A 25144-nucleotide genomic window follows, 5' to 3' on the forward strand; every position below is an offset into this window, starting at 1 on the left:
TTGGTTTAATAATTTATATGCCATTTATTAAATATATTTCAGCTTCTTTATTTATATTATTTTATAATGCAGGAGGAGCTGTGGTGGCACAGTGGTTTGAATGCAGTATTGCAAGCTAATTCTGAACACTGCAAGGAGTTCGATCCTGACCTGCTCAAGGTTGACTCAGCCTTCCATCCTTCCGAAGTCGGAAAAAGAGAACCCAGATTGTTAGAGGCAATATGCTAATATTGTAAACCATTCACTATGGAGTGGTATATGTCTAAGTGCTATTAATATTTATATTGTATATTCCAGATTTATGGAAGCTGCCCAGAAAACATAATAGGAGATATAGACAGATCTGTCTGTCTGTCTATCTACCATCTGATTTTAAGCAGCTGAACCTTCTTACCAGTACACAAACTATCCAAAGAACTTAACGTCATTACATGTAGATGCAAAAACAATTTACAAATATTAGAAATAATATCCAAATTATTGGCTTTTATCATAATTGGAAGGTAATGACAATGGAGTTATTAACTGAGCTATCTGGTACCAAACCTTTCAAGTCTTGACTTTGGGAAAGATGTAAGAGTGCAGATGGATACATGAGGCCTTCAGAGGCAAATAGAGGTGTTGGTCATTGATAAAGGATGCTAGTTAGCATTCATAATTACTCAAATGCTGACTAGCATTTATCAGACCAGTATTTAAGCTTTCAGGTTGTAGATTCTGTGTTTAGCATTGTCCTTGACACTGTTCCCAGCTCATTTTCTTAGCATTAGCCACTTTTTGACTAGAATCAATTATGTATTTTACCATCAGTTTTCTTCAGTTTAAGTTGTCCAATTGCCTTAAAAATTATTAAATGGGTAAACTGTTTACTTTTCCATTGCATACTGATGGGAATATTTCTAAAAAATCTATATGAATGCAAATATTTAATTTGAAGTAAGTCTTATACTGACATGATTATGAGTATGATTTACATGTACTTTCAACTATATAAGAATACACATTAAATTAGTGCTAACATCTTAGCAAGTAAATCAATTTGCCCAAGTCTTTCAGAATGTTTAGCAAAAATCTTCTTTGATATGCAACAGTTTTATAATTATGCAGCTAGGAAGTGTGAATAATCCAAGTACCAAAACATATCCTCTTCATCCATTTTCTTTAAGTGCAATTATCACTGCAACAAGTTTCCAGTTTTAAATTCCAAATTGCCTGTGCTCTTGAGACTTATACTTGCATGCAATGAAAAGCCATTTAAACATACTGTACTGCCAAAGTCTTTACATGGCAAGAGAATGCTTTGGCTGAACACTCTTAATATTTGAATACGTTTTTAATAAGCTGTGTCTTTTTTTTTTAAAAAAATCTAGGTTAATGGGCCTTCAGTAATATCAGAACATAAAAGACAAGGAAGGGTAAAAAAACAAATGGAATAAATGGGATTAATGCAATGTCAAACAATACAGTATGCCTGTGTAACTACTCCAGAAGCATAAAAAGAAAATTCAGAATGAAACAATGAATAATGGACCTTTCTATTTATTTACTACTTTTTCCCCCCTAAGCACACAATCTTGTAGACAACAAGAAACCAAGCAATACAATCTGGTACCTTCAATAATACAGAGTTGGTAAAAACAGAATAGAATAACATATATCTATGTGTATTCAGTATCAGATAGTTCATATCAAGCTTCGTATCTTAGTAAAAGTAAAGGTTTTCCCTATCCAGTTGTGTCTAACTCTAGAGGGACAGTGCTTTGTTTCTTAGCTGAGGGAGCCAGCACTGTCCAAAGATACTTTTTGTAGTCATGTGGCCACCATGACTGTATGCCAAGGGGCACGGAACACTGTTACTTTCTCAGTGAAGTGGTACCTATTTTTCTGCTCGCCTTTGCATGCTTTCGAACTGCTAAGTTGGCAGGAATGGGAGCTCATCCCATCATGCAGTGCTTGGGTCTCAAACCTGGGCTGTCAGCTTCCCAGCTGATAAGCTCAGTGTCTTTAAGAGCTGAGCCATCACACCTCCACATATCAGTAAAACCAACTTAGCTAATTTCCATAATATAATTTACTTGCTATGAATGCTTCTATATTTAACTAATCAATTGACTGAACTATTTAATAGATTACAGATGGAGAGTATTGCCTAAATCCTCATGTAGCAAAGGTTTCAGTTTTTCCCTTGCTATGTCTCCTTCAGGTTTACTGCCCACAAAATTACCTAGAAAAGATTTGGTAGTTGAAGGTTTACTGTGGAGGTTTCATTTCTTAGCCTCTCTCCATTTGTGCCTTGAAAAATGGACTATGAGGGCAGGCCTTTTTTTAAAGGGATGCACTTTTCTAAGGACTACATTCTGTAGTCAGTTAATAAAGATTGCTCATTCTCATCTCGGTCACCCCCATGTATACAATGCTCAGATATTAAATTTAACTTCCCTTCTCCATATATTATCTGGATATTATCTGCATGTTTAATTCTATCTGCATGCCACTCATTCAAACATTACACAGAAGTGTGGACATCTAAAATTGGATTGGCACATCTCCTTTGGGACTGGTCTCTGTTATCTGGTTGCTGTGTCTGTACCTGTTATGCAATTATGAAATAACTGTAAAGGAGCTGTTTTATTCACATTTCAAAGGAAACACTCACCTATCCACCTACTGAGTGGTTTTCCTTGGAAGAAAAATTCTTTCACATACACACACACACACACACACAAACAAACACACACAGACACACACACAAACACACACACCAAACCTAGTTTCTTGCCGGATCTTCAACGATGCTTATCTTATGGCTGCATCTGGACTGCACAAATCCATCAAAAGGTACCAAAAAGGGTGAAAAATTGACTGGACAGAGCATCCAGCAAGTACAAGGAATGTCACAACATGTGATCTGTTAGAGGAGCGGTGGCAACTTTTCCAATAGTTGATGATGTTGGATGGAAATAAAAATTCATTCTGCGAAACCATCAGTTATTACCTTACAGCATAGTGTGGTAGAGCTATACACACGGCAGCACTGCATAGGCCCACTCTGGGTGAATATTAAGGGAACACTGTCAAAGCTGTACACTTTATGCTAATATTTCTACTCAGCTTGGGGAAAGATGGGGTGGGGAGAGGATGTATGGCAGAATGTGTCCAGAATTTATCCTCCTGTGTCCTGGTCAGCTATGCTTCCTTTTCTCTGAAAACTGAGTATATGTATGTTCTCTCTGCACCTCAGGTTTCAGCAATGCTGACTATGTTTTTTTCTGATTGTCATTCTCACCATTAGGTTTGCACATTATATTATCTCACTTACAAAGAACTGCTTCCTCTGTCAGCTGATTTTGTATTGGCTTGTTTGAGCTAATAAATGTTCAACTCCCTTATCAGCTGAAGGGGATGGCATTTAATCCTCTAATCCTCTCCCCCCCCCCCAAAGCACTGTTGACATGCATGTACTTGCTGGTATGCTATGTACAAGATTGTTTTCTGGAAGGAATACCAACATTCCACAAATGTTCCGGTAATGACTTTGATCATGCTGTTCATTTTCTGTTTCTGAGGCATCAATGGTAGATGTCCTTTTTCCTCTTGGTTCTGTCAGAACCCACTATCCAGGAAGAGAGGTGTTAGGGATTCCCTTAAACTAATCTGTCAAAGTCCTATAAGGTCTCTATTTTCCATCACTCAGAGAATTTGGTGCAAGGAAACTAGCTGCTTTATATTCCTTCTGTTGTGTCTCTGGCAGTCTCTGCCTGCTCAGGAGAAAGAGTCACTTAATCACCCACAAAAGGTAATCAGCAATTTTCAAGACACATCCCTTGTAATCCGTTGTAATCAGCCAATATTTAGAAGATTCCTCAGAACAGAGATAGTTGTCTAGTCATTCCACTGTGTTTTTTGTTCCTTTCTCCTGTTGAACTCCATTGCTAAATGTTTAGTAGCTCTTCTTATAATTGTGCTTGTTAACTGAAGGCTGACCAGAAATATAAAATTTCTTTTTCTTTTTCCCTTCCCTTCTCTTCCCTTCCAATACCTTCTTCATTAAGAAATTGGTTTTTATGCTTCATCAATCAATATTTCTTTAAGCAGGTATCATCATATTTTTAACGTGATGGGGAAAAACAACACCCAGGTGCTTTATTTAAATTAGTGATTTGAAACAGTGTTCTAACTGCAGTCCAAATGTATGTGAATCCTAACATTCAAGTGGAAAAACTGCTAATAAATTTGATGGTAATGACAATTATTTCAGTTTATATTTATATTCTAACTTTCTGTTCAGAGTATAGATAAATGAAAGTATCCTGAGAGACTAACAAATACAATATATGTCTTGAGTGCAATAACTAGGATTTGCAAAATTAATCAAGTTTGTTCTCAATTTCCTTATCTGCATATTTCATGAGCATGAACTACCCTGCAGGGAAGTTAATAGGAAGGTCTCTGAAGAACTTAGCATGGATATAAAAAAGTGCTCCTTCTAGAAAAAAAAAACCCACTTTAAATGCAGTTATACACACAAAATGTTGAAAGCTGTGTAGGATATATTGTTATCACCCAGTTGTTGACTTGTAGTTATTAATTTGCATGGAAGTATTTTTAAATAATAGGTTAATTATATGAATTAAGTTAAAAATCTTTATTAATAATGTTAAATTTAATACTTTTGAAGTAAATTTAAATTATATGCATTTAAGAAAGGTGGATGAAATGTGATTACGCATACAGCATAGCTAGGAATAAATCTTATTTTAAAACAACATTTATAGGAATAGAAATGGGCATAGGGATACAAAGCCACATTGATCAAAATCAATTTTGAAAATTAGCAAAATTCAACAACTGAACTATTGTTCCTCCTGCAAAATAAACAGAATTTGAGCTCCTATCAGAGACATGACAAAATTTAACAAAAGTTAGATACCTTCACTACATAAATTATCATTAGTGATTATTCTGCATGACTTATGTTATTTCTAGTATATAAAAGTGAATATCGAGTATTTTCCAAGACAATATACTTGATCCCATTTATTCTGATCCAGTACAGTCAACACAGGGATTATATGAACCTTTAGAAAGTCTCTGCAGACTTGTATTTTATTGTCTATTAGACAGTGTAGTTGATAGCCTATTGTATATTGTCTAACACATGATAAAGTTTGGGGCTGTCAATAAATTCTACTGATAGCACTCAGTATGGCTCGGCTGATTTTTCTCTATTGGAACTTAAAAAATAGGACTATTGAAGTTACTTTCACATGAAAATTATGGAAATATCTCCTCAAAGTTCTACTACTCAATCACTTTCTTAGATTCTATCTTTCTGTTTCTTTTGATTCAAATTCAAAATAGTACAACATATTCCAGATATTTAAAGCTATTAAAATTACATGTACATGGGACTGACATTCTGGGAGGAGGTTTACCTCTACAACTTAAAAACATGCATGAAAACTATAACACACACTTGCTAGATCACTCTAAAATGTTGTGGAATTCTGCAAGTTGAATCAATTGGTTGTGGAATATTCATAGGTAGAGCACAACCCAATCAAATGAAACTTGCTTATTTTAATTTTTGTATTTTTTTACTATTGAATGGGATTGTTTTAATATATTATATGCTTTTACATCTTAAGGTGCTTCTTGGTTACAAATATGAACTAAACTGATTAATGTGAAGTGTCTACAGTCACATGATGACAATGGTACATATACTGCTTATATCCTTTTTTTCTTACTGATTCTTGTCTATGAGAACTGACATGCTGAAAGAGAAAAGTAAGAAAATATACTGCATGAAATCTAAGATTACCAACTGAAATCATAAACCATCTCAAAATATGACAATGGAATTCCAGATCACTAGAAGTATTAATTAGAAAATATATTTCAGTTTGTCCAAGATATTGAGAAAAATGTTTGACAGATCAATTTACAAATCTCAATTTCACTGTACTTATTGCAGTAATTTAACAACTCTGCTTAGCTAAACAAAACCAAAGAAAACCTTATAAATAATACCCACAAGAGAAGGGACTGTTAAAATGATGGGTACAATTACATAACTGAAGCCCTGTTTCTTTCTGTTTCATTACAAAGAGATGAAGCTTCAGTCATGTCATTGCCCCATTAACTTTACTTTTTTAAAACCAATGGACATCTTTGATATAGTCTGCCAGGGTTGTATTCTAGATCCGAGGTCCAAAGCATCCTGGAAAAAAAGCAATGGAAATGCTTAAAAATGCATTGAGTTGCCTAGGATGTAACCAGAGTCAAGCTGGTCTAGAGGGATCTTTGTGAGAGTCAAGTAAATAGGCAACCGTTCTTAGGACAAATGAGTTAATTGTATAAATAGGCAGTTTCAAGGTTATGAAACATACAGCAAAGAGGCTACTGAAGCCTGACAGGAAGAAGAGGCCACATATTTGAACTGTTGGGGATATAAGAGTGAATTTTCATTCTTACTCTGACAGATGGCAAATTTGTTTTTTTTTATGGCTTCATTCCAGTATATGATAAAGATTCTCATCTATCCATAGTGAACTGTGCCAGGTTCAAACCAAGCAAATAACACAATCCATATCAAGCTGAGAGTCCTAGAATTTCTGCCGACTTTTACCAGTTAGAGTCTTTGTTTACTGTGTAGTAATTTATTTTTTTTCCAACATTACATTACAGTACACAATGGTGGTGATAGAGGAAGAAATACAATAGTTTTATATACTGTATATCCAGTGGCAGGATTCAGCCAGTTCGCACCAGTTTGGCAGAACCGGTAGCTAATTTTTTGTGGCCCAGGCCCAGAATGGATTTCCGGAAGTGGCATCCACACAGAGAACTGGTTGTTCACATATTTGAATCCCACCACTGTGTATATCTATAGACACAGATAGATAAAAGTTTGCATTCTAGTCATAGCACAGCGAGAAATAAAATGGCTGAAGCCTCTGGAGATGATATTCTTGAATCATGACATCTCAAAATAGGCACAGCAGGTGTTGCAAATGATTAATCACTGTATCTCTAACATTGCTAAATAAATAGGAAATATTTGTGGGGGGAAACATAAGTTTAATCACCGCTAATGTACATAAATTTCAGTTTCCTAAATGTGATGATTTAGCAGTATAGTTCTTTCTCCCTTTCATTAAATTAGCAGTTTTCTGGATGAGTCATATAAGTGGGAGTGAGCAACTCATGAGGTTTTTGAAGAAGGCCTGCACCTGCATATCACTAATCAGCCATTCTTAAAATGGGATGGCTTGAAAAATCAGTCCATTTCAACCTATAACTTGGTTTATATAGCAGTTTCAGTGCTGGGATGGGCAGCCCTAGCATCAGGCCACTACAGCCTAACATCAACTTCTCTACAGTTTTCACTTGTCCTCAGTTCAGCTCTGCATCTTCTGCCATTAGTTCTACCCCTTGTCTAGTTGTGTAAGAAATACACTGGCACATTGCTAACCTTTCTCCCTAAGTAGGCAGTTCTTTCTGTCTCCATTGGAAACATGAAAAGAAAAAAAGAAAAAGGATTTTAAATGAAACCAGAGATTATTTGCATTTACAATAAGTAGAAAAAGCCTTTCTAAACCTTGCCATCCTTTCACTCACCACTAAATTAGTTTCTTGGGGTCTCAGATCCTGAACTTCTTTGAGGGCTCAGATCTTTCTGTATTCTATCTATCTATCTATCTATCTATCTATCTATCTATCTATCTATCTATCTATCTATCTATCTATCATCTCACTGTTGGTGATGTCAAGGCAGCATACATACTGTATCTAATGACTCTGCATCCTGTTTTTTCCACATTAGTAATTCTGTGAGGTGGTTTGGGCTTAAGAGAAAAAACTGGCCCAAGTTCACCTAGCCAGCTCTTGTGCCTAATGAAGGACTGGAAATCAACTTTCACTATAACTACTTTAATTGGAAAGTCAATTCTCCTTTAATCTTACCAGCTTTCCTGTTTGCTAATGATGTTTTAAGCCTAATTGTCTCCCCCCCCCCCGTTTTATGATAGATCAGATCTCCATAACAGCCATTTTATGAAGCTACTTGAAACACTCTCAAACTTCCAACTGGCTTCATCAGGATATGCCAATGACATTTCAAAATAGCTAAATGCAAAAATTAAAGGTTCCCCCCCCAAAAAAAAAGGAAGCTCAGTACTTTGGTATAATATCCATGTGGCACAGTTTCAAAATGCTACAAGTTACTTGAAGCTTGCTTTACTAAAAGCACTTCACAGTTTTTATTTTGTTTTCACGAAACTATATGAAGGAGATTTGGAATGCGTATTTGTTCCTATCTGGGGAAACATTTTGAACTCAAGCATGTATTTAGCCACCTGTAAGTAAAAATGATCTCCATTATTCCTTTTAGACGATTGTTATTTACCTTGTACAAATTATTGTTTTGCAGTTTGCAGTGCAAAGTGGATTTCCTGTGTATGCCAATTGAGAAGGGAAGAGGTCAAAAGCCTTCATTCATATCTTCCCCATTGCATTTTTTAAAGAAAATCACACAGCACAGACCACAACAACATGAGTATATCTCAGACAGGCCAACTAATATAATCATTATCAAAGAACAAAATGAAGGATGCAACAAGTAATATTTTCTTTTCATAGAAACTCATGATAGCAATCATTATAGACATTTAATAGGCTTACATTGGTATTTCATACAGTAGTCTTAACTCTTAGTTTATCTCTTATCAGCCTTTTGAGATAAGCCTGGACAAAAAACAAACTCCACAAAGCCTATTGGACTCTGTTGTTGTACAATATATTGAATGTTGAAAGCCTAAGTTTCTCTTATACCCAGGCTCTGCAAACCTAGCAACTTTAAGACTATGGCTAGTTGGTTGAAGAATTCTGGGTGTTAAAGTCCACAAGTCTTAAAGATGTAAAGTTTGGAGACCCCTGTCTTATACCAAAGAGAATCAAAGCAGGACAGTCTTTCTCTCCTCTGCTTCCCTTCAGGTTTAAGTTGATGTTTCTGCAACAGACATGCAGTTTTTCTTTAGGTGCATTTCTGATTTCCTCTGCAGCTACTTTCTTCTCATCCTTGTTCTGTGAGAGAATATTCTTTTGATTACATTCATCCCACATTGCTTTAATCCCTCTTGTTTTTCATACAACCTACCCAGTCCCCCATGTCTCTATTTCTTGAACAACAAACTGACTTCTTATTTTCTGAATCCAAGAGATTCCAATTACAGTGGTATTGCTATGAAAATTAAAACAACATGGCTACTACCGATAAGTGTGAAAAAAAATAACACAAAGGCATACACTTGTATAAAATAAAAAGAAGTTGGTAACAACAGACTAATTTTGTCTATTCAGTTTTATATGATACAAAATACACTGTTAGGGATAATGAGACAATCAAATTAATTAATTGCAATCAATGAACTGTAATCAGAAACTAGCACTGCCCTACTATAGATAACACTTGACTTTCTTCATAAAAATAAGATATCACTTTGTTTTGTAGAAAACTATTATAGCACAGATAATATATTATAGTCAGCAAGACACAATTCTTGTTAACAAAATAAATAAGCTATCTGACGTACAAATATCAAACGGAAAAAAGCAGTAGCAAAATTTCTGCTTAGAAATTAAGGTCAAATTATTAATATTTATTGAAAGCATTTTAATCTATTTTCTAAAAAAGGGCAGCCTTCTCAACTTGAATGTCCTCCATATGTAGCACTTAATTCTTTGAATTCCAGAACCACTAAGATTATTGGATGAAAATCCTGCAGGTTACACATCTGTAGACCATCAATGATAAGGAAAGTAGGTTACCAAGTGCCTTAAAAATTATATATGCATCCATACAATATGCTCTCAATAAGAAACATTTACAGATTCTTTTAGATGGTTATTACTGTCAGGAAAAGTTCAGAAACTCCTGCAGTAAACATAGGGTATGCTAGTTTTGAACAGTGTTGTTGTTGTTGTTGTTGTTAGCTGCGAAGTTGTGTCTGACCCATCGCGAACTCATGGACAACTTTCCTCCAGGCCTTCCTGTCCTCTACCATCTTCTGGAGTCCATATAGGCTCACACCTACTGCTTCAGTGACTCCATCCAGCCACCTCATTCTCTGTCGTCCCCTTCTTCTCCTGCCCTCAACCTTTCCCAGCATTAGGCTCTTCTCCAGTGAGTCCTTCCTTCAATTAGGTGGCCAAAGTATTTGAGTTTCAACTTCAGGATCTGACCTTCTAAAGAGCAGTCAGGGTTGATCTCTAGCACTGACCAGTTTGATCGCCTTGCAGTCCAAGGGACTCGCAGGAGTCTTCTCCAGCACCATAGTTCAAAGGCCTCAATTCTTTGGCGCTTAGCCTTTCTTATGGTCCAACTTTCACTGCCATTCATTGCAACTGGGAAGACCATAGACTTGACTATACACACTTTTGTTGACAGGGTGATGTCTCTGCTTTTTAGTGTACTGTCTAGATTTGCCATTGCTTTCCTCCCCAGGAGCAAGCGTCTTTTAATTTCTTGGCTACAGTCCCCATCTGCAGTAATCTTGGAGCCCAGGAAAATAAAATCTGTCACTACCTCCATTTCTTCCCCATCTATTTGCCAGGAATTGAGAGGGCCAGATGCCATGATCTTGGTTTTCTTAATGTTAAGTTTCAAGCCAACTTTTGCACTCTTCTTCTTCACCCGCAACAAGAGGCTCTTTAGTTCTTCTTCACTTTCTGCCATTAGAGTGGTATCATCTGCATATCTTAGGTTGTTGATATTTCTTCCGGCAATCTTAATTCCAACTTTTGATTCATCTAGCCCTGCCTTTCTCATGATGTGCTCTGCATATAAGTTAAATAGGCAGGGCGATAGTATACTGTACAGCCTTGCCGGACTCCTTTCTCAATTTTGAACCAATCAGTGGTTCCATGTCCAGTTCTCACTGTTGCTTCTTGACCCGCATATAGGTTTCTCAAGAGACAAATGAGATGGTCTGGTACTCCCATCTCTTTAAGAACTTGCCACAGTTTGTTATGATCCACACAATCAAAGGCTTTAGCATAGTCAATGAAGCAGAAGTAGATGTTTTTCTAGAACTCCCTAGCTTTCTCCATGATCAGCATATGTTGGCAGTTTGATCTCTAGTTCCTCTGCGTCTTCGAAATCCTACCTGTACTTCTGGTAGTTCTCGATCCACATACTGCTGGAGTCTAGCTTGCAGGATTTTAAGCATAACTTTACTAGCATGTGAAATAAGTGCAATGGTGCGATAGTTTGAACATTCTTTGGCACTGCCTTTCTTTGGAATTGGAATATAAACTGATCTTTTCCAATCCTGTGGCCACTGTTGAGTTTTCCAAATTTGCTGGCAAATTGAATGTAGCACTTTTACTGTATCATCTTTGAAGATTTTGAATAGCTCAGCTGGAATACTGTCACCTCCACTAGCTTTGTTGTTGCTCAGTTTTTCTAAGGCCCACTTCACTTCTCATTCTAGGATGTCTGGCTCGAGGTCAGTGACCACCTCATCGTCGTTAAAAGGGATGTTAAGCTCATTCTTGTACAGTTTTTCTGTGTAATTTTGCCACCTCTTCTTTATCATGCCCATTTTTGCATGAAATGTTCCCTTCATCTTTCCAATTTTTTTGAAGAGTTCTCTGGTCCTCCCTATTCTATTGTTTTCTTCTATTTCTTTGCACTGTTCATTTAAGAGAGCATTCTTATCTCTTCTAGCTATTCTCTGGAATTCTGCATTCAATTGGGCATATCTTTCTTTTTCTCCCTTGCCTTTCAGTTCCCTCCTTTCCTGAGTTATTTGCAAAGCTTCCTCAGACTGCCATTTTGCTTTCTTGCATTTCTTTTTCTTTGGGATGGTTTTAGTTGCTACCTCTTGTACAATGTTACGAACCTCTGTCCATAGTTCTTCAGGCACTCTGTCTATCAAATCTAATTCCTTAAATCTATTTGTCACCTCTACTGTATATTCAACAGGGATATGATTTAACTCATACCTGACTGGCCTAGGGCTTTTCCCTACTTTCTTCAGTTTAAGCCAAAATTTTGCAACGAGAAGCTCATGGTCTGAACCACAGTAAGCTCCTGGTCTTGTTTTTACTGACTGTATAGAGCTTCTCCATCTTTGGCTGCAGAGCACATAGTCAATCTGATTTCTGTGTTGACTGTGTGGTGATGTCCATATGTAGAGCTGTCTCTTGGTTTGTTGGAAAAGAGTGTTTGCTATGACCATCGTATTCTCTTGACAAAATTCTATCAGCCTGTGCCCTGCTTCATTTTGTACTGCAAGGCCAAACTTGCCTGTTATTCAAGTTATCTTTTGGCTTCCTGCTTTAGCATTCCAATCCCCCATGATGATAAGGACATCATTTTTGGGTGTTAGTTCTATAAGGTGCTGTAGGGCTTCATAGAACCGGTCAATTTCATCCTCTTCAGCACTGGTGGTTGGGGCATAGACTTGGACTACTGTGATATTGAATGGTTTAACTTGGATTCGAACTGAGATCATTCTGTCATTTTGAGGATTATATCCCAGTATTGCTTTTCCTACTCTTTTATTGATTATGAAGGCTACTCCATTTCTTCTGAGGGATTCTTGCCCGCACTAGTATACCTGATGGTCATCTGAATTAAATTCACCCATTTCTGTCTATTTTAGTTCACTGATTCCTAAGATGTCGATGTTCAGTCTTTTCATCTCCTTTCACCACGTCCAGCTTTCCTTGATTCATGGATCTTACATTCCAGGTTCCTATGGAGAAAAAATCTTTACAGCATCGGACTTTCCTTTCACCACCAGATACATCCACAGCTGAGCATCCTTTTGGCTTTGGCCCCGTTGCTTCATTCTTTCTGGAGCTACTAGTACTAGCCCTCTGCTCTTCCCCAGTAGCGCATTGGACGCCTTCCGACCTGAGGGGCTCATCTTCCAGCATCATATCTTTTTTCCTTTTGGTACTGTCCATGGGGTTTTCATGGCAAAGATACTGGAGTGGGTTGCCATTTCCTTCTCCAGTGGATCACGTTTTGTCAGAACTCTCTGCTACAACCTTTCCGTCTTGGGTGGCCCTGCATGGCATAGCTCATAGCTTCATTGAATTACGCAAGCCCCTTCGCCATGACAAGGCAGTAATCCATGAAGGGGTTTGAACATTGGGCTTTGTCTAACAAAATGAAATTCAACATAGATAAAAATTAGGTTTTATACTTAGGCTAGAAAAATCAACTGTATAGGTACAGACTAGGTGAAACCTGGCTTAATGCCAGTGATGTGAGAGGAACCTTGGAGTCCTAGTGGACAAGCATTTAAATATTAGCCAACAATGTGCAAAAGCAGCCAAAAAAGTCAATTCAATCCTAGGCTGCAATTAATACAGGGATAGAATCAAGATCATGTAAAGTGCTAGTACCACTTTTCAAAGCCTTAGTAAGACAACATTTGGAATACTGCATCCAGTTCTGGTCATCAGAATATATAAAAAAAGATGTTGAGTCTGGAAAGAGTGTAAAAAAGAGCAACAAGAATGATTAGGGAGCTGGAGGCTAAAACATATGAAGAATGGTATAAGGAACTGGCTATATCTCATCTAGAGAAAAGAAGGACAATGGGAGACATTATAGCAGTATTCCAATATTTGAGGAGCTTTGACAAGGGAGCAAACTACTTTCCAAAGCACCAAAAGGCAAGCCAAGAAACAATGGATGGAAACTAACCAAGGAGAGAAGCAACCTAAAACTAAGGAGAAATTTCCTAATGGTGAGAGACGTTGGAATAACTTGCTTTCAAAAGTTGTGGGTGCTCCATCACTGGAGGCTTTCAAAAAGAAACTGGATAGCCATTTGTCTGAAATGGTATAGGGTCTCCTGCTTGAACAGGAGGTTGGACTAGAAGACCTCCTAGATTCTATTCTATTCTATTCTATTCTATTCTATTCTATTCTATTCTATTCTATTCTATTCTATTCTATTCTATTCTATTCTATTCTATTCTATTCTATACACAACTTTATACAATATAAAGTTAATGCAACATGAATGAAGAAAACAAATACTCTTTGCAAGCCAAAAGTAATATACTGATATAACAATATGGATTAATAACTGTAATCTTGAAAGCATAGTGCTCAAAAATTCAGGAGCCTGGTCACTTTTCAGTCTCACATGAATTCATATTTTGCTCTGCATTTTTATGTACTCTAAAATGTAATTTACTCAATAAATCATTTAATAAGATGAAGCATCCCACAAAATATTGTGTATATTGATTGAAAGTAATCTAAAAACAGGACTAAAAATACTGAGTTGGCAAATGAAGTAGATTTACAGGATTTGAAATGTTATGGGTTTCTATTTTATGTTTCATAAAAACAGTAGGAGAAGGGCTCTCATCCAGGCATAACGTTGATTTGATTGTAGATTAGTACAGGGCTTTTCAACCAGTGGTACCCGTACCACCTGTGGTACATTGGCATTTGGCAGATGGTATGTGAGCATCCTAGAAAAGTGGTAGCGGGGGAGGGGAATGAGCTGAACCGCACAAGCCTGAGCGAGAGATGGCCCGAGCTGCAGGGCTGTCAGGGCTCAGCAAAAGCACCAGGATCAGTGCTTCTTAGGGGCTGTCAGGGCTCAGTGGAAGCGCCAGGATCAGCACCAGGCTCCAGCTGGAGCTCAGCACTGATCCTGGTGCTTCTGAGCCCAGAAAAAGAGCCAATCAGGTGGAATGTTGCAGCATCTCCAGAGTCTTGTGATTTTCATTCAGATGCTTGGCAACTGATTCATATTTATGATGGTCACAGTGTCCCAGGGTCATGTGAAGTGACTGAAACCTGCTGCAACCACTCAGCAGATGGCGGGGGAATAAAAACCAAACTCCTCCCCACCCCACCCCCCGCTGCCAATACTCAACAGAAATGCTCACAACAATGAAAACCTCAGACTGGAGGAAGAGCGCCGCCAGGCGGGCAGGCAAATGTCTTGCTCGGCTGTGGCTTGGGGGGCACTTTTTTCAGTGCCATTGTAACTTTGAACAGTCACTAAGTGAACTGTTGTAAGACGAGGACTACATGTACTTCATCACTTTTTTTTTCTTTTTTGGCGGGAGGCAAGTTTTTGACACCTTGCTAGGCAACTGATGGTACTTGGATATTGCCATATCCTAAAAGTGGTACAATGGGTGAAAAGGTTGAAAAGCCCTGGATTAGTACATAGATTAGTACGTAATGTGAATCTAATGTAGTTATCAAATTTTAAGTAAAATAAACCATGGTTATATGTGACATTTAAAACCAACTAACTCAGTATTTTTCTGCCTTATTTTCTAAATGGTTGCATCTTACATTTCCATTTATGTTTTTATAATACCTTTATTTTCAATATAAATTGAAGATAGCATGTTAACACTTTTTAGGAAGATATGTGTGAAATACTGGACATTTTTAGAAATTAAGTGATCTTGGCATCAAAACTGTGAACTAAAAAGGTTTCGTGTGGATGTTGCCAATGTATGTTGCCTGCTGTCATCTGATGGATTTATGAAACTGCTTATGGATTTACAGAAACAAGGAAAAAAAGAGACGTTTTTAAAATAATTATTTTAAAACAATTAACCTAAAAATGAGCTTTAAATATATTTTTGAAAATATGCACTCTTCCTGTTGATTATTCTCATTTGGTTATTTGGAGACCTGTAGTTTTTTTAAAAAATGTTTTATTGATTTTTTTACAGTAACAATCCTTGAGTTTAGACAACAGTCAGAATATTTCTTTTCCTTCAGACACTTTTTAATCTTATGGCTGGCCCAGTATGTATTCTTTCTTTGTTCCCACCCAGCTGTCTTCTGAAGGTTATTAAAATAAATAATTATTTTAAAACAATTAACCTTAAAATGAGCTTTAAATATATATTTGAAAATATGGACTCTTCCTGCTGATTATTCTAGTTTGGTTATTTGGAGATCTGTAGTTTTTTTTTTAAAAAAATGTTTTATTGATTTTTTACAATAACAATCATTGAGTTTAGACAACAATCAAAATATTTCTTTTCCTTCAGACACTTTTTAATCTTATGGCTGGCCCAGTATGTATTCTTTCTTTGTTCCGACCCAACTGTCTTCTGAGGATTATTAAAGTTCAAGGGAACAGATTATTCTTTGTTTCTGGGTGTCTTGCCAATTTCTGAGTCAGTGTTGTTAATGTTCTATGCTCTAGTTCTCCACTAGGTGTCAGTAATTGTTTATTTTCCAACTTTTTCAGACAAAAATTATTATTATTTATTATTATTTTTATAGTTTCATCAAAACCCTTTAAGGTATAATTTTAACAGTTATTTTTTAATTTCTAGATTTATCCAGACTGTAGTATTTTAACTTTGATTTCAGTATATTTCTTTCCCCCTTAAAGGTTAATTCACCACTTCCTTCTATGAGGGAGTGCGGGGTGTAGTCCCCTCCCTTGACTATCAGAGGTCTTCTTACTTTGTTACTTTGGGGATCTTTCCCAAGAACTTAGTTACAGAGTAGAGGAAAGAAGATCGATACTCTCACCAGTTCCAAGCACGCTGTTCACTGTTGTTTTGGTTCAGGTTCTTGGACTTCGGCTGCAAGTAGCTTGGGCTAGATGCTGGTGTGCAGCTAGCCTTTCTCCTGTTGGATTAGAGGGCTTCCCCTGGATCGAATGGTATGACTGCCGTCATTCCGTGATCATCAGGGCACACCTCTTCCTTCGCCGTCTCTCCAGGGCGACTTCAGACCCATTTAGGGTACCCTGGCAGGGCAAAATCAGCCATGGGGTGCAGAGCTCCACAATCCCACGGCCATATGCTATGGTGCAAAACCCAGAAGTCTCGAGACCTGTACTTTTCACTTTTCACTTGGGAACCACATTTAGAAACCAGTTCTGAATAGTTTACAAATGTCTGCATAGTAATACTAATGCCAAAACTTGTCAAGACTGCAAACCACACAAAGATTTGAACCATCAATTAAAATAAATGTCAGAGTTGTTGGTTCTTTGTATTTCCCTCTCTGATTCTTATAGATGCATCAACATTTTTTCTAACCAGAACTTCCCAGGTTATATAGAGAAATGCAAACACAATGTAAGGCAAAATTACTTTCCTATTTTAGATATTTCCTTTCCCCAAAGTTTACTTGTTCATTCCTCGCTTATATATAGCCATACAACTCACAGAACATGATTTTGGGTGACTACAGTGAAAACAAATCATAAAACATATGATCTTATGTTCTTATTTAAAAAGGACTAGAAGAAAGTATCTTTGGTGTTACATACTCAACCCATAGCTATCTCAACACATTTCTGCTTCCCTGAGATCTCCAAGCCTGTTGGCATAGCAACAATCTCAGGTATTCCTAGGAGCTACCAAACATGGGCCATTCTCACCTCTGGGGAAATGATGAGCAGGTCCCAAAGCCAGAAATGGCCTGTCTCCTGAGTTCTGCTAGATATAATTCCTATTTCATACCAGTCCAAAGGGATAATATATAGTTTACTCATGCATAAATTATGGTTGTGTATGTATACATACACACACGTTTACATATTATATTTATTCATATTTACTGTTTTTAATTTACTGTTTTTCAATATGATATCCCATAGCTAAATGTGCACACCTAATTGGATTGTTCCATTCTGCATGACATTCTGCAAAAATCAGCTTTATTGCACAGGGACATATTTTTAAGGTAAACATATGGGTGTGCCTCCCTATTATTATTTTAACAAAACTAGCTTCTGGACATTTCCTCCTCCTGGGTTCTGTCTGTTATGACAGGTCATTCTGCCCAGCCAAAGAAAGCAAAGTCTGAAATAGTTGATGGGCCTAAAACTTGAAAGAAGGCATCTTAAAAACTGCTATTCTGGTAATATTAGCCTTAAATAAATTGAAGCAAGAAAAAAAAGCAGCAACTTTTCACACTTTCTTCTGCCACCATGTCCACACTTTTGGGACCTGGTTTTTTTTTAACCACTGCACAACTGAGGTATATGGATTCCATTATAATATTTTCCCAAGCCTTTATTTACACTACTACTTAGTGAAATGACACAAACTGTTTATATTCAGAAGATCCGAAATCCATAATCTTTGCCAAATACTTGTTTCCTCTCTTTTTCTCCTTCCCCTCTAAAAAAGCTCAAGCATCTTTAGTATCAGCAATAGGCAGAAGTTCAACATATGACGTGTCTTTCAGCCTTGTTCACTCTGAATGAAACTTCTGTCGCACAACTGCCGTATCAACTCTTTTAAAATCAATCAAGTGTTGATCCATTGGTTGTGACAGGAATTGGTTGATCAGATTGTTGCCCAAACTGATGTCCCAAGTTGAGAGAGAATGACTGGTTCAGCTTTCATGCCTAAGGTGGCACTAGAACTCACAATCTCATAGTTTCTACTTTGGAACCTTAACCACTAAGCCAACTAATAACATTTCCATTTATTTAAAAGTCCTTATATAATTTTAAAAATAAAAAAAATCTACAATTTCATTTGAAAAGTGCTGACTGGTTAAAAAAAAGAGATTATTCTGCTTTCTTGCAAAATCCTTGCTTTTTTAGTTTTCACATTAGGATGAAGGAAAGGAAGACATAATCTCTTTCTTTTAAAAGGAGGCATAGGTAAACTGGACTTGGTTAATGTGAAAAGATCTTCTGAATCTCTCTGTTGGAAGACAGTATTCAAAATAAGGCTCTTATTCAAACTATTACAATTAAGCAGGCTTGTAGCCAAACTTGCCCTGAAAATAATCTACCCAACCAGGAAAACTTCACAAGCAAGAACTGTTGCAATCAAATCCTTCAAATGACTAGGTTTCTATTTCTAATGTAATTGTTTTAAATTTAAGTTGCAATGCAGGGGCAATTGATTTTAGGTTTCAGAGTTTTTTTAAGAGCAAAAGATGCAGCTCATCCTCACCTTTACCTCCAGATGGCATGGTTGCTACATCTTCAGAACCTGGCAAGCCTGTCCTTATTCCATTGTTAAAGGTGTGTCCATCTGCTGGTTGTAGCTGCCAATTTAGCCCAAGCATATGCATTGCTGAAAGACACAGAAAGCCAGGAAAAAATAAACATACAAGGCATTTATTATTGAAGTTGAGAGGGAAAAGGTAACCTCTTTAAATGGACATCTCCTCCTAGACACAGAGACACCCACACACATTTTACATTTCTTGAATTACTACACAAGGGAGTAAAAAAATATTAGACAACACATATACACATGTGTCACTTTCTTATAACATTAAAATTAATTGCATCTTTCTTAATTGCCTGCTAGGAAGAATTGACTCAGAACAATTATTTCTTTTTCTTTTGGTCTACAAAGATTGCAGTACTATATATGCCTTGCTAGAGATCAGTTTCTCTAAGTCACAGGTGTCAAATTCATGACATCATGTGACGTGTTACAACATATTGCGACTTTTTCCCTATTGCCGGCAATTGGGTGGGTGTGGTTTTGGTGTGCCGCATCCAGCCCATGGGCTGGCAGTTTGACACCCCTGCTCTAAGTGGATTTACTGCTGAATAAACAAGACCAGGCATATGCTAGAAAGCTAAGAGTTGCCTAGACTTAAACGTGTGAAGTAAACAGTCTCTGTTTTTATCATATCCAGACTTAAATTTAACATATTTCAATAGCACTATGAAAAAACATTTGTCTTTTAAGCAAAAGTTGTTTCGTGACAGGGTTGTTATGTTTATGGGGGGGAAGTCAGGAAATCAACTTATATGAAAAATAGCTGTGGCAGTAACTTAATTGTTTTTAAGAATTGAAAATGATAAGTTGTAGTGGGACATACTTTTTTAGTAGTAGCCTTGCATTTATTTTGTTCAATTCTATTGCGTGTTCAGTAGATCTTACAGTATTTTTAAGCCTTTTGAAAACATAGAGAAAGAACTACTTTTACCTTTCTAAAAGAAGTGAGTAATGTGTCCTCTGTATATCATTTCAGTTCACATCCTTGCTGGTGTTTGTTTTCCAACAAAATCAGGCTAGTCTTTGGATACGGTGTGAACTCACCCTAGAGTATATGACTCAGCCACAAATTTTTCTGTGATAGCATATTTTTGTATACAACCTCTTCCTTTAAATGTTTTTAAATGCATATCAGAGGAGTGCATATTAGATGAATTGTTTAACAACACAAAATCAAAATTTATTAATATTAAAATTGATCAACAAGAGTTTGAATCCTTAGATGTCCATGTGACACTTCATATTTAGAACTGCCCTTGGTTTCAATTTAAGTTGTAATTGCAATTTTCTTTTCTTTTCTGCCTAAAGTGATTTGTCTGGACTGCATTTTGCTTCTTTATTTACAACAGGGGTCTTCAACTCCTGGCTGAGGAATTCTGGGAGTTGAAGTCCACAAGTCATAAAAGGGCCAAGTCTGAAGACCTCTGATTTACAATGTGTTTATTTAAACTCCAGAAAGCTGCTTATAGAAAACCATAGGTGAGATTACTTATAACTTGCATATATGTAGGTATGCATACATAAAGACAGATTTCATGGCGAAAATCCCTATGATTGATAAACTTGAGCAGGAAATAAAAGATACATTCTGTAATACCAAGATGATCATATTCTGGGCTGCAAAATATTCTGTAGAATTCCCTTGCTAAAAATTCCCTCTTCTGGCTTCTTTTACATGTAATCTTCTTCCAAACTGGACTGGTGCTCCATCCATGTCTCTCTGCTGATATCAAGCTTGCATAGATTTCTGAAATATAACCTGAACCTTTACTTCAAAGAATTCTCTGGAGACAGTTTTCCAGTGTTTTCCCCAGAGATAGAGTGTGTGTTGTTTCCTACTGGTGAACTTCCTATCTTTCTGCTCTGCTGCATTACTGCTCCCTCTGAAACCAAGGTACAACCAAGGCAAAAAAGTATGCCTTCGCAATATCTTTTTTTTAGCTGCTCAGTTGCTCTGAAGGCTGGCTGCTGCATCAGTAGCTATTTTCTTTTCCTTTTACTACAAAATCTAGGGAAGGAACGGTGATGATATACTGTAAGTGAGATATCAGCTTGCTGCTATTTTTTACACCCACTGACTGGCAAGCCAGAGGAGAGAGAGCAGACAACATTTATGTTATTTTTATTTTATTACATATATTTTTAAATTCCTTTATTAGTGTTGTAAATAATAAAAGGTGGCACACCTGACATTCCTTCCTTCTCCTATTTTCCCCACAATGACAATCCTGTGAGGCAATTTAGCCTGAGAGGGAGCGACTGGCCCAAAGTCACCCAGCTGACTTCCATGCCTGATGCAGGACTAGAACTCATAGTCTCCTGGTTTCTAGCCTGGTGCCTTAACCATTGGAACCAATCTGGCTCAAAATGAGCAAGGATGGAGGAATAGTAGGAGCAGCAGAACAATATTACCATATTACAATGAGAATTTAAACCAGTGCCTGGGTGGAACAGCCCTCTGATATACTTCCCTGGGACAGCAGGAGACAATAGTTCTGACATTTGCTCTCAGTTCTTTTCCCCATACTGTTACCTGCCTAGAAGAAAAGAGGTGAGCCTGAGAAGTTGACTAAGTCTCTCTACATTAGAACAAAGTGCATACACAGAGCCTGAATCCCTGAGAACTGTCTGATATTTTATGTTTGAAAACTCACAGAAGAACTGACCTTCCAGTATATCAAAATCTACAGCTTGAGATTCATGCCTCATTATTTAGATGCACAATTAAAGTCAGACTTATTGTCTCTATTGTAATTAAATGGTCTTTGAATTACTGAGCCCACATACTGAGCTTGCAAGTACTTCACTTAAAGTCATATTGTCACCACCACCAGCACTTGGTTATAATCAGTTACATACTAAATAGTTCTATTAAAATTCACATTTATGTCTTGCAAGGGATCAAATAGTTGTAGACCGGAAAACAGAAACACAATTGGTTAATTTTTCAGAGGAATGTCTCCAGACTCTTTGATTTAAATATGGCAGAGCTCACAAGTGAAATAAATTTGGAGGCCTCACCTTCAATGGTATTTATGCCTAAGTTCAGGAAGAACACAATTCATCACCCCTGACAAGACCTTCTCAAGAGAATGGAATAGCAGGGTCAGGATAAAAGGCCAGCTGAACACAGGGTAGTGAAACCAGTCCAGGCCTGACATCTTTACCTTCCATCCTGTCTAGGAGAATCAGTCATGTTCAAAAATATGAATACCACAGTGGCAAAATGGCTACCTGATGAAATTTCCTACTAATGTTGGAGTAAGTAAATCCTTCAATAAAAAGAGCTACACCTGGGCTGAGAAGAGGTGCTGGAAATCAAATAGACCACAATGAAGATAGTCAAACTGAATTTCATTTCAGCAGCTCCTGCTGTTGACTAGCCACACAACTGCAGAGGCACTAAGCAATAATAAAAGGAGATCCTCAGGAAACAAGAGATCATGTCCTTTCACACAGAGAGGTCACTGGAGCTTTGTTGGGCATCACTAAACTGTTCTCACACAAAAGTGCCTGGTAAAGGATGAACAGCCAATCAATAATTATTAGATGAAATATGTGGAGTGACATACATGTCTGCTTGTGTAAACAGAGTAGCCAGCAACATGTTGTGTTGACAGAGAGGGTTACCAAGAGCTGATTCCTCCCCCCCCCTCATCCTTTTAAGGATCAGCACTGTCAGCATATAACAAGAGCAGAAATTACACACTTTTCATCTCAAAGGAAAAGAGATAAATCTGTCATTGTCCAAGTGGCTCAGGAGATACTAGATTTTTATTTTTATGGATAACAAAATGAAGCAGTTCAATCAAATCCACATTTCGATAATAGACAAACATAAAAAAATCTGAAAAAATTATACCCATTTCAGTAATAGCACTGAAACACATAAGACCTATAAAGTAATTAAAAACTAGGACTGTAAACAAAATATATAATGTTAAAACAGTAAGATTGCTCCATAAAAATTAATACCAAGACTACAGACTAAAAGCATGGAGGAGGAGCTGCTCTGAAGTGCACCAAAAGGATATAAAAAAGATAAATATAGAAAGAAGGGTTCTCAGTAAATTGTATAACAAAATTTTACATGATGGGTTCAAAACATCTTTCTAAAAAGAACTAATGAGACACCAAAGGGAAAAGACATAATTGGAGCTACAAGTAATTGCAAACTATACAAAGAATGTTGAAATGGTGAAAATGTTGCTCAATATATTGCTGCTAAGTGGCTAAAATATTTTGTTAAACATTAGGACTGAAATAAATGAATGCTGTTATTTTTCAAACTTTTTTTTGCTGTTCAGTAAAACTAATCAGAGTTCAGTTTTGGAGTCTGGAAGCTAACTAGTAAAATCTGTCTTGTCTGTTTGACCTATAAATCCTGACATCTGTTCAGAAGTCTCTTCTCTTAGCTGCCTGTGAAGACTCAAGGACCTTTTAAGGATCAGCAGATTCCTTTAGTATATTCACCGGTCCACATGCCTTCTGAATAGCTTTGGGATGCTTTTATATCACAGTGTAACGTACCTGGCTTTGCCCTATTCATCCAGTTCCCAACCATGCAATTGTTTGGATGCTTGGAGCCACCCAAAAGGTCTACAGAATCAAATGTCTGAAAGATTTTGTCATAAACAGCTTTTTGCCTGTACCTCAGGCTGATTTTTGTGGGCTTCAGAACCAATTGTGAGAAATCTGCTAGGTATCTCAGTTCTTCGCACTCATCTGATAACTCAGCACATATTAAGCAAATGGCTCAAGGCCAATTTTAGTTATACTGGGAATGCACAAAGCATAAACATTAAGATTTATACGGCACAGATGATAGTGGTTAAATAGTAATTATATGAGAGTGTACACTGAGTGTACACTGAGAGGTTGTCAATCTAAAGCATGGGTGTCAAATTGCCGGCCTCAGGCCAGATGCATCATAGCGAAACCATGTCCACCACATTGCCGGCAATGGCAAAAAAGTTGTGATACATCATGACACGTCATATGACATTGCGAGTTTGACAACTCTGATCTAAAGGATGCCTTAGTCCATGTCTACAATTAAAAATAAAACATTGGAACTAATTATATTTTGAACTATAATGAGAATGCAAGGAAAGCTGCAAATATGTACACATTTATAAGTAAATTCTCTTTCACTATGGAAGATTTGAAATTCAAATACTTTGGTCATCTAATGAGAAGGAAGGACTCACTGGAGAAGAGCCTAATGCTGCGAAAGATTAAGGGCAAGAGAAGAAGGGGACGACAGAGAATGAGGTGGCTGGATGGAGTCACTGAAGCAGTAGGCATGAGCTTAAAGGGACTCCAGAAGATGGTAGAGGACAGGAAGGCCTCGAGGAATGTTGTCCATGGGGTCGCAATGGGTCAGACACTACTTCGCAACTAACAACAACAACATGGAAGATTGTTTCAGAATAAAGATTGCAAATTATTTTACTATGTATTTTATGTCATACTAAGTTTACGTTATATTAAAACATGTCAGTGTTCACTTGTGCTGATAAATTTAAACTGAATTCTACTTCATGTTCAGCCTCAATTTTTCAAAGCATCAAGTAGAGATAGATAAAAGGCAATGGGAAAAGGAATCCTTTCCATTTGACTCTCATCTCTCCATTTCTATTTCTCACAAATGAAAGCAAATATAGATGTCCCAGGATAATGCTGCAAGATCCAGTCTGGATCAGTCACTAGAACCAGAGACTTTCTGTTCCAAACTTTTGGATTTGTGCTGGAGCCCATCCTCAGTGAACTTCTCTCTACATGAATATGTGTTTTGAGCTAATCAATGAATTATATTTATGTGGTGCCTGCCTATTGGTTGATTGGTGTGTTGATGACCGGTGATTGGCTGTTGTTTCCTTGTGCTGCCAAATCCTTGGCTCCTAAGTGCTTGATAAGATGGTGATAAATTACCACATAAATACAATTCATAGCCCAAAGCACATATTTCAGTATTAGAGAAATTCCCTCAGCATTGATTCCAGCACGAATCCAAAAGTTCAGAAGAGTAAACCTCTGGTCCCAGTGACTGACCCAGATTGGATCTTACTACTATTTCTGTCATCAGGTAGGGAGAACAGAAAAAAAAGAAAAACATTAGTTCTTCCTTCAAT

At 37.1% G+C, this 25144-nt stretch overlaps 1 protein-coding gene across 5 annotated transcripts in view; it reads right to left on the bottom strand.

Annotated features, from left to right (window-relative positions):
* The window catches only part of TENM2 (teneurin transmembrane protein 2), a gene marked incomplete at its 5' end in the record, with an annotated part of 931826 nt that overhangs the window by 206650 nt on the left and 700032 nt on the right, over positions 1-25144 (bottom strand). For all 5 annotated transcript variants that reach the window (XM_083351308.1, XM_083351307.1, XM_083351306.1 and 2 more), the window contains one exon: positions 18948-19070. In XM_083351308.1, the coding sequence (XP_083207434.1) occupies positions 18948-19070 (123 nt within the window). The remainder of the gene's footprint in view (positions 1-18947; positions 19071-25144) is intronic.

Source organism: Vipera ursinii (genome assembly GCF_947247035.1).
Source record: "Vipera ursinii genome assembly, chromosome: 2".
Taxonomy (NCBI): Eukaryota; Metazoa; Chordata; class Lepidosauria; order Squamata; family Viperidae; genus Vipera; species Vipera ursinii.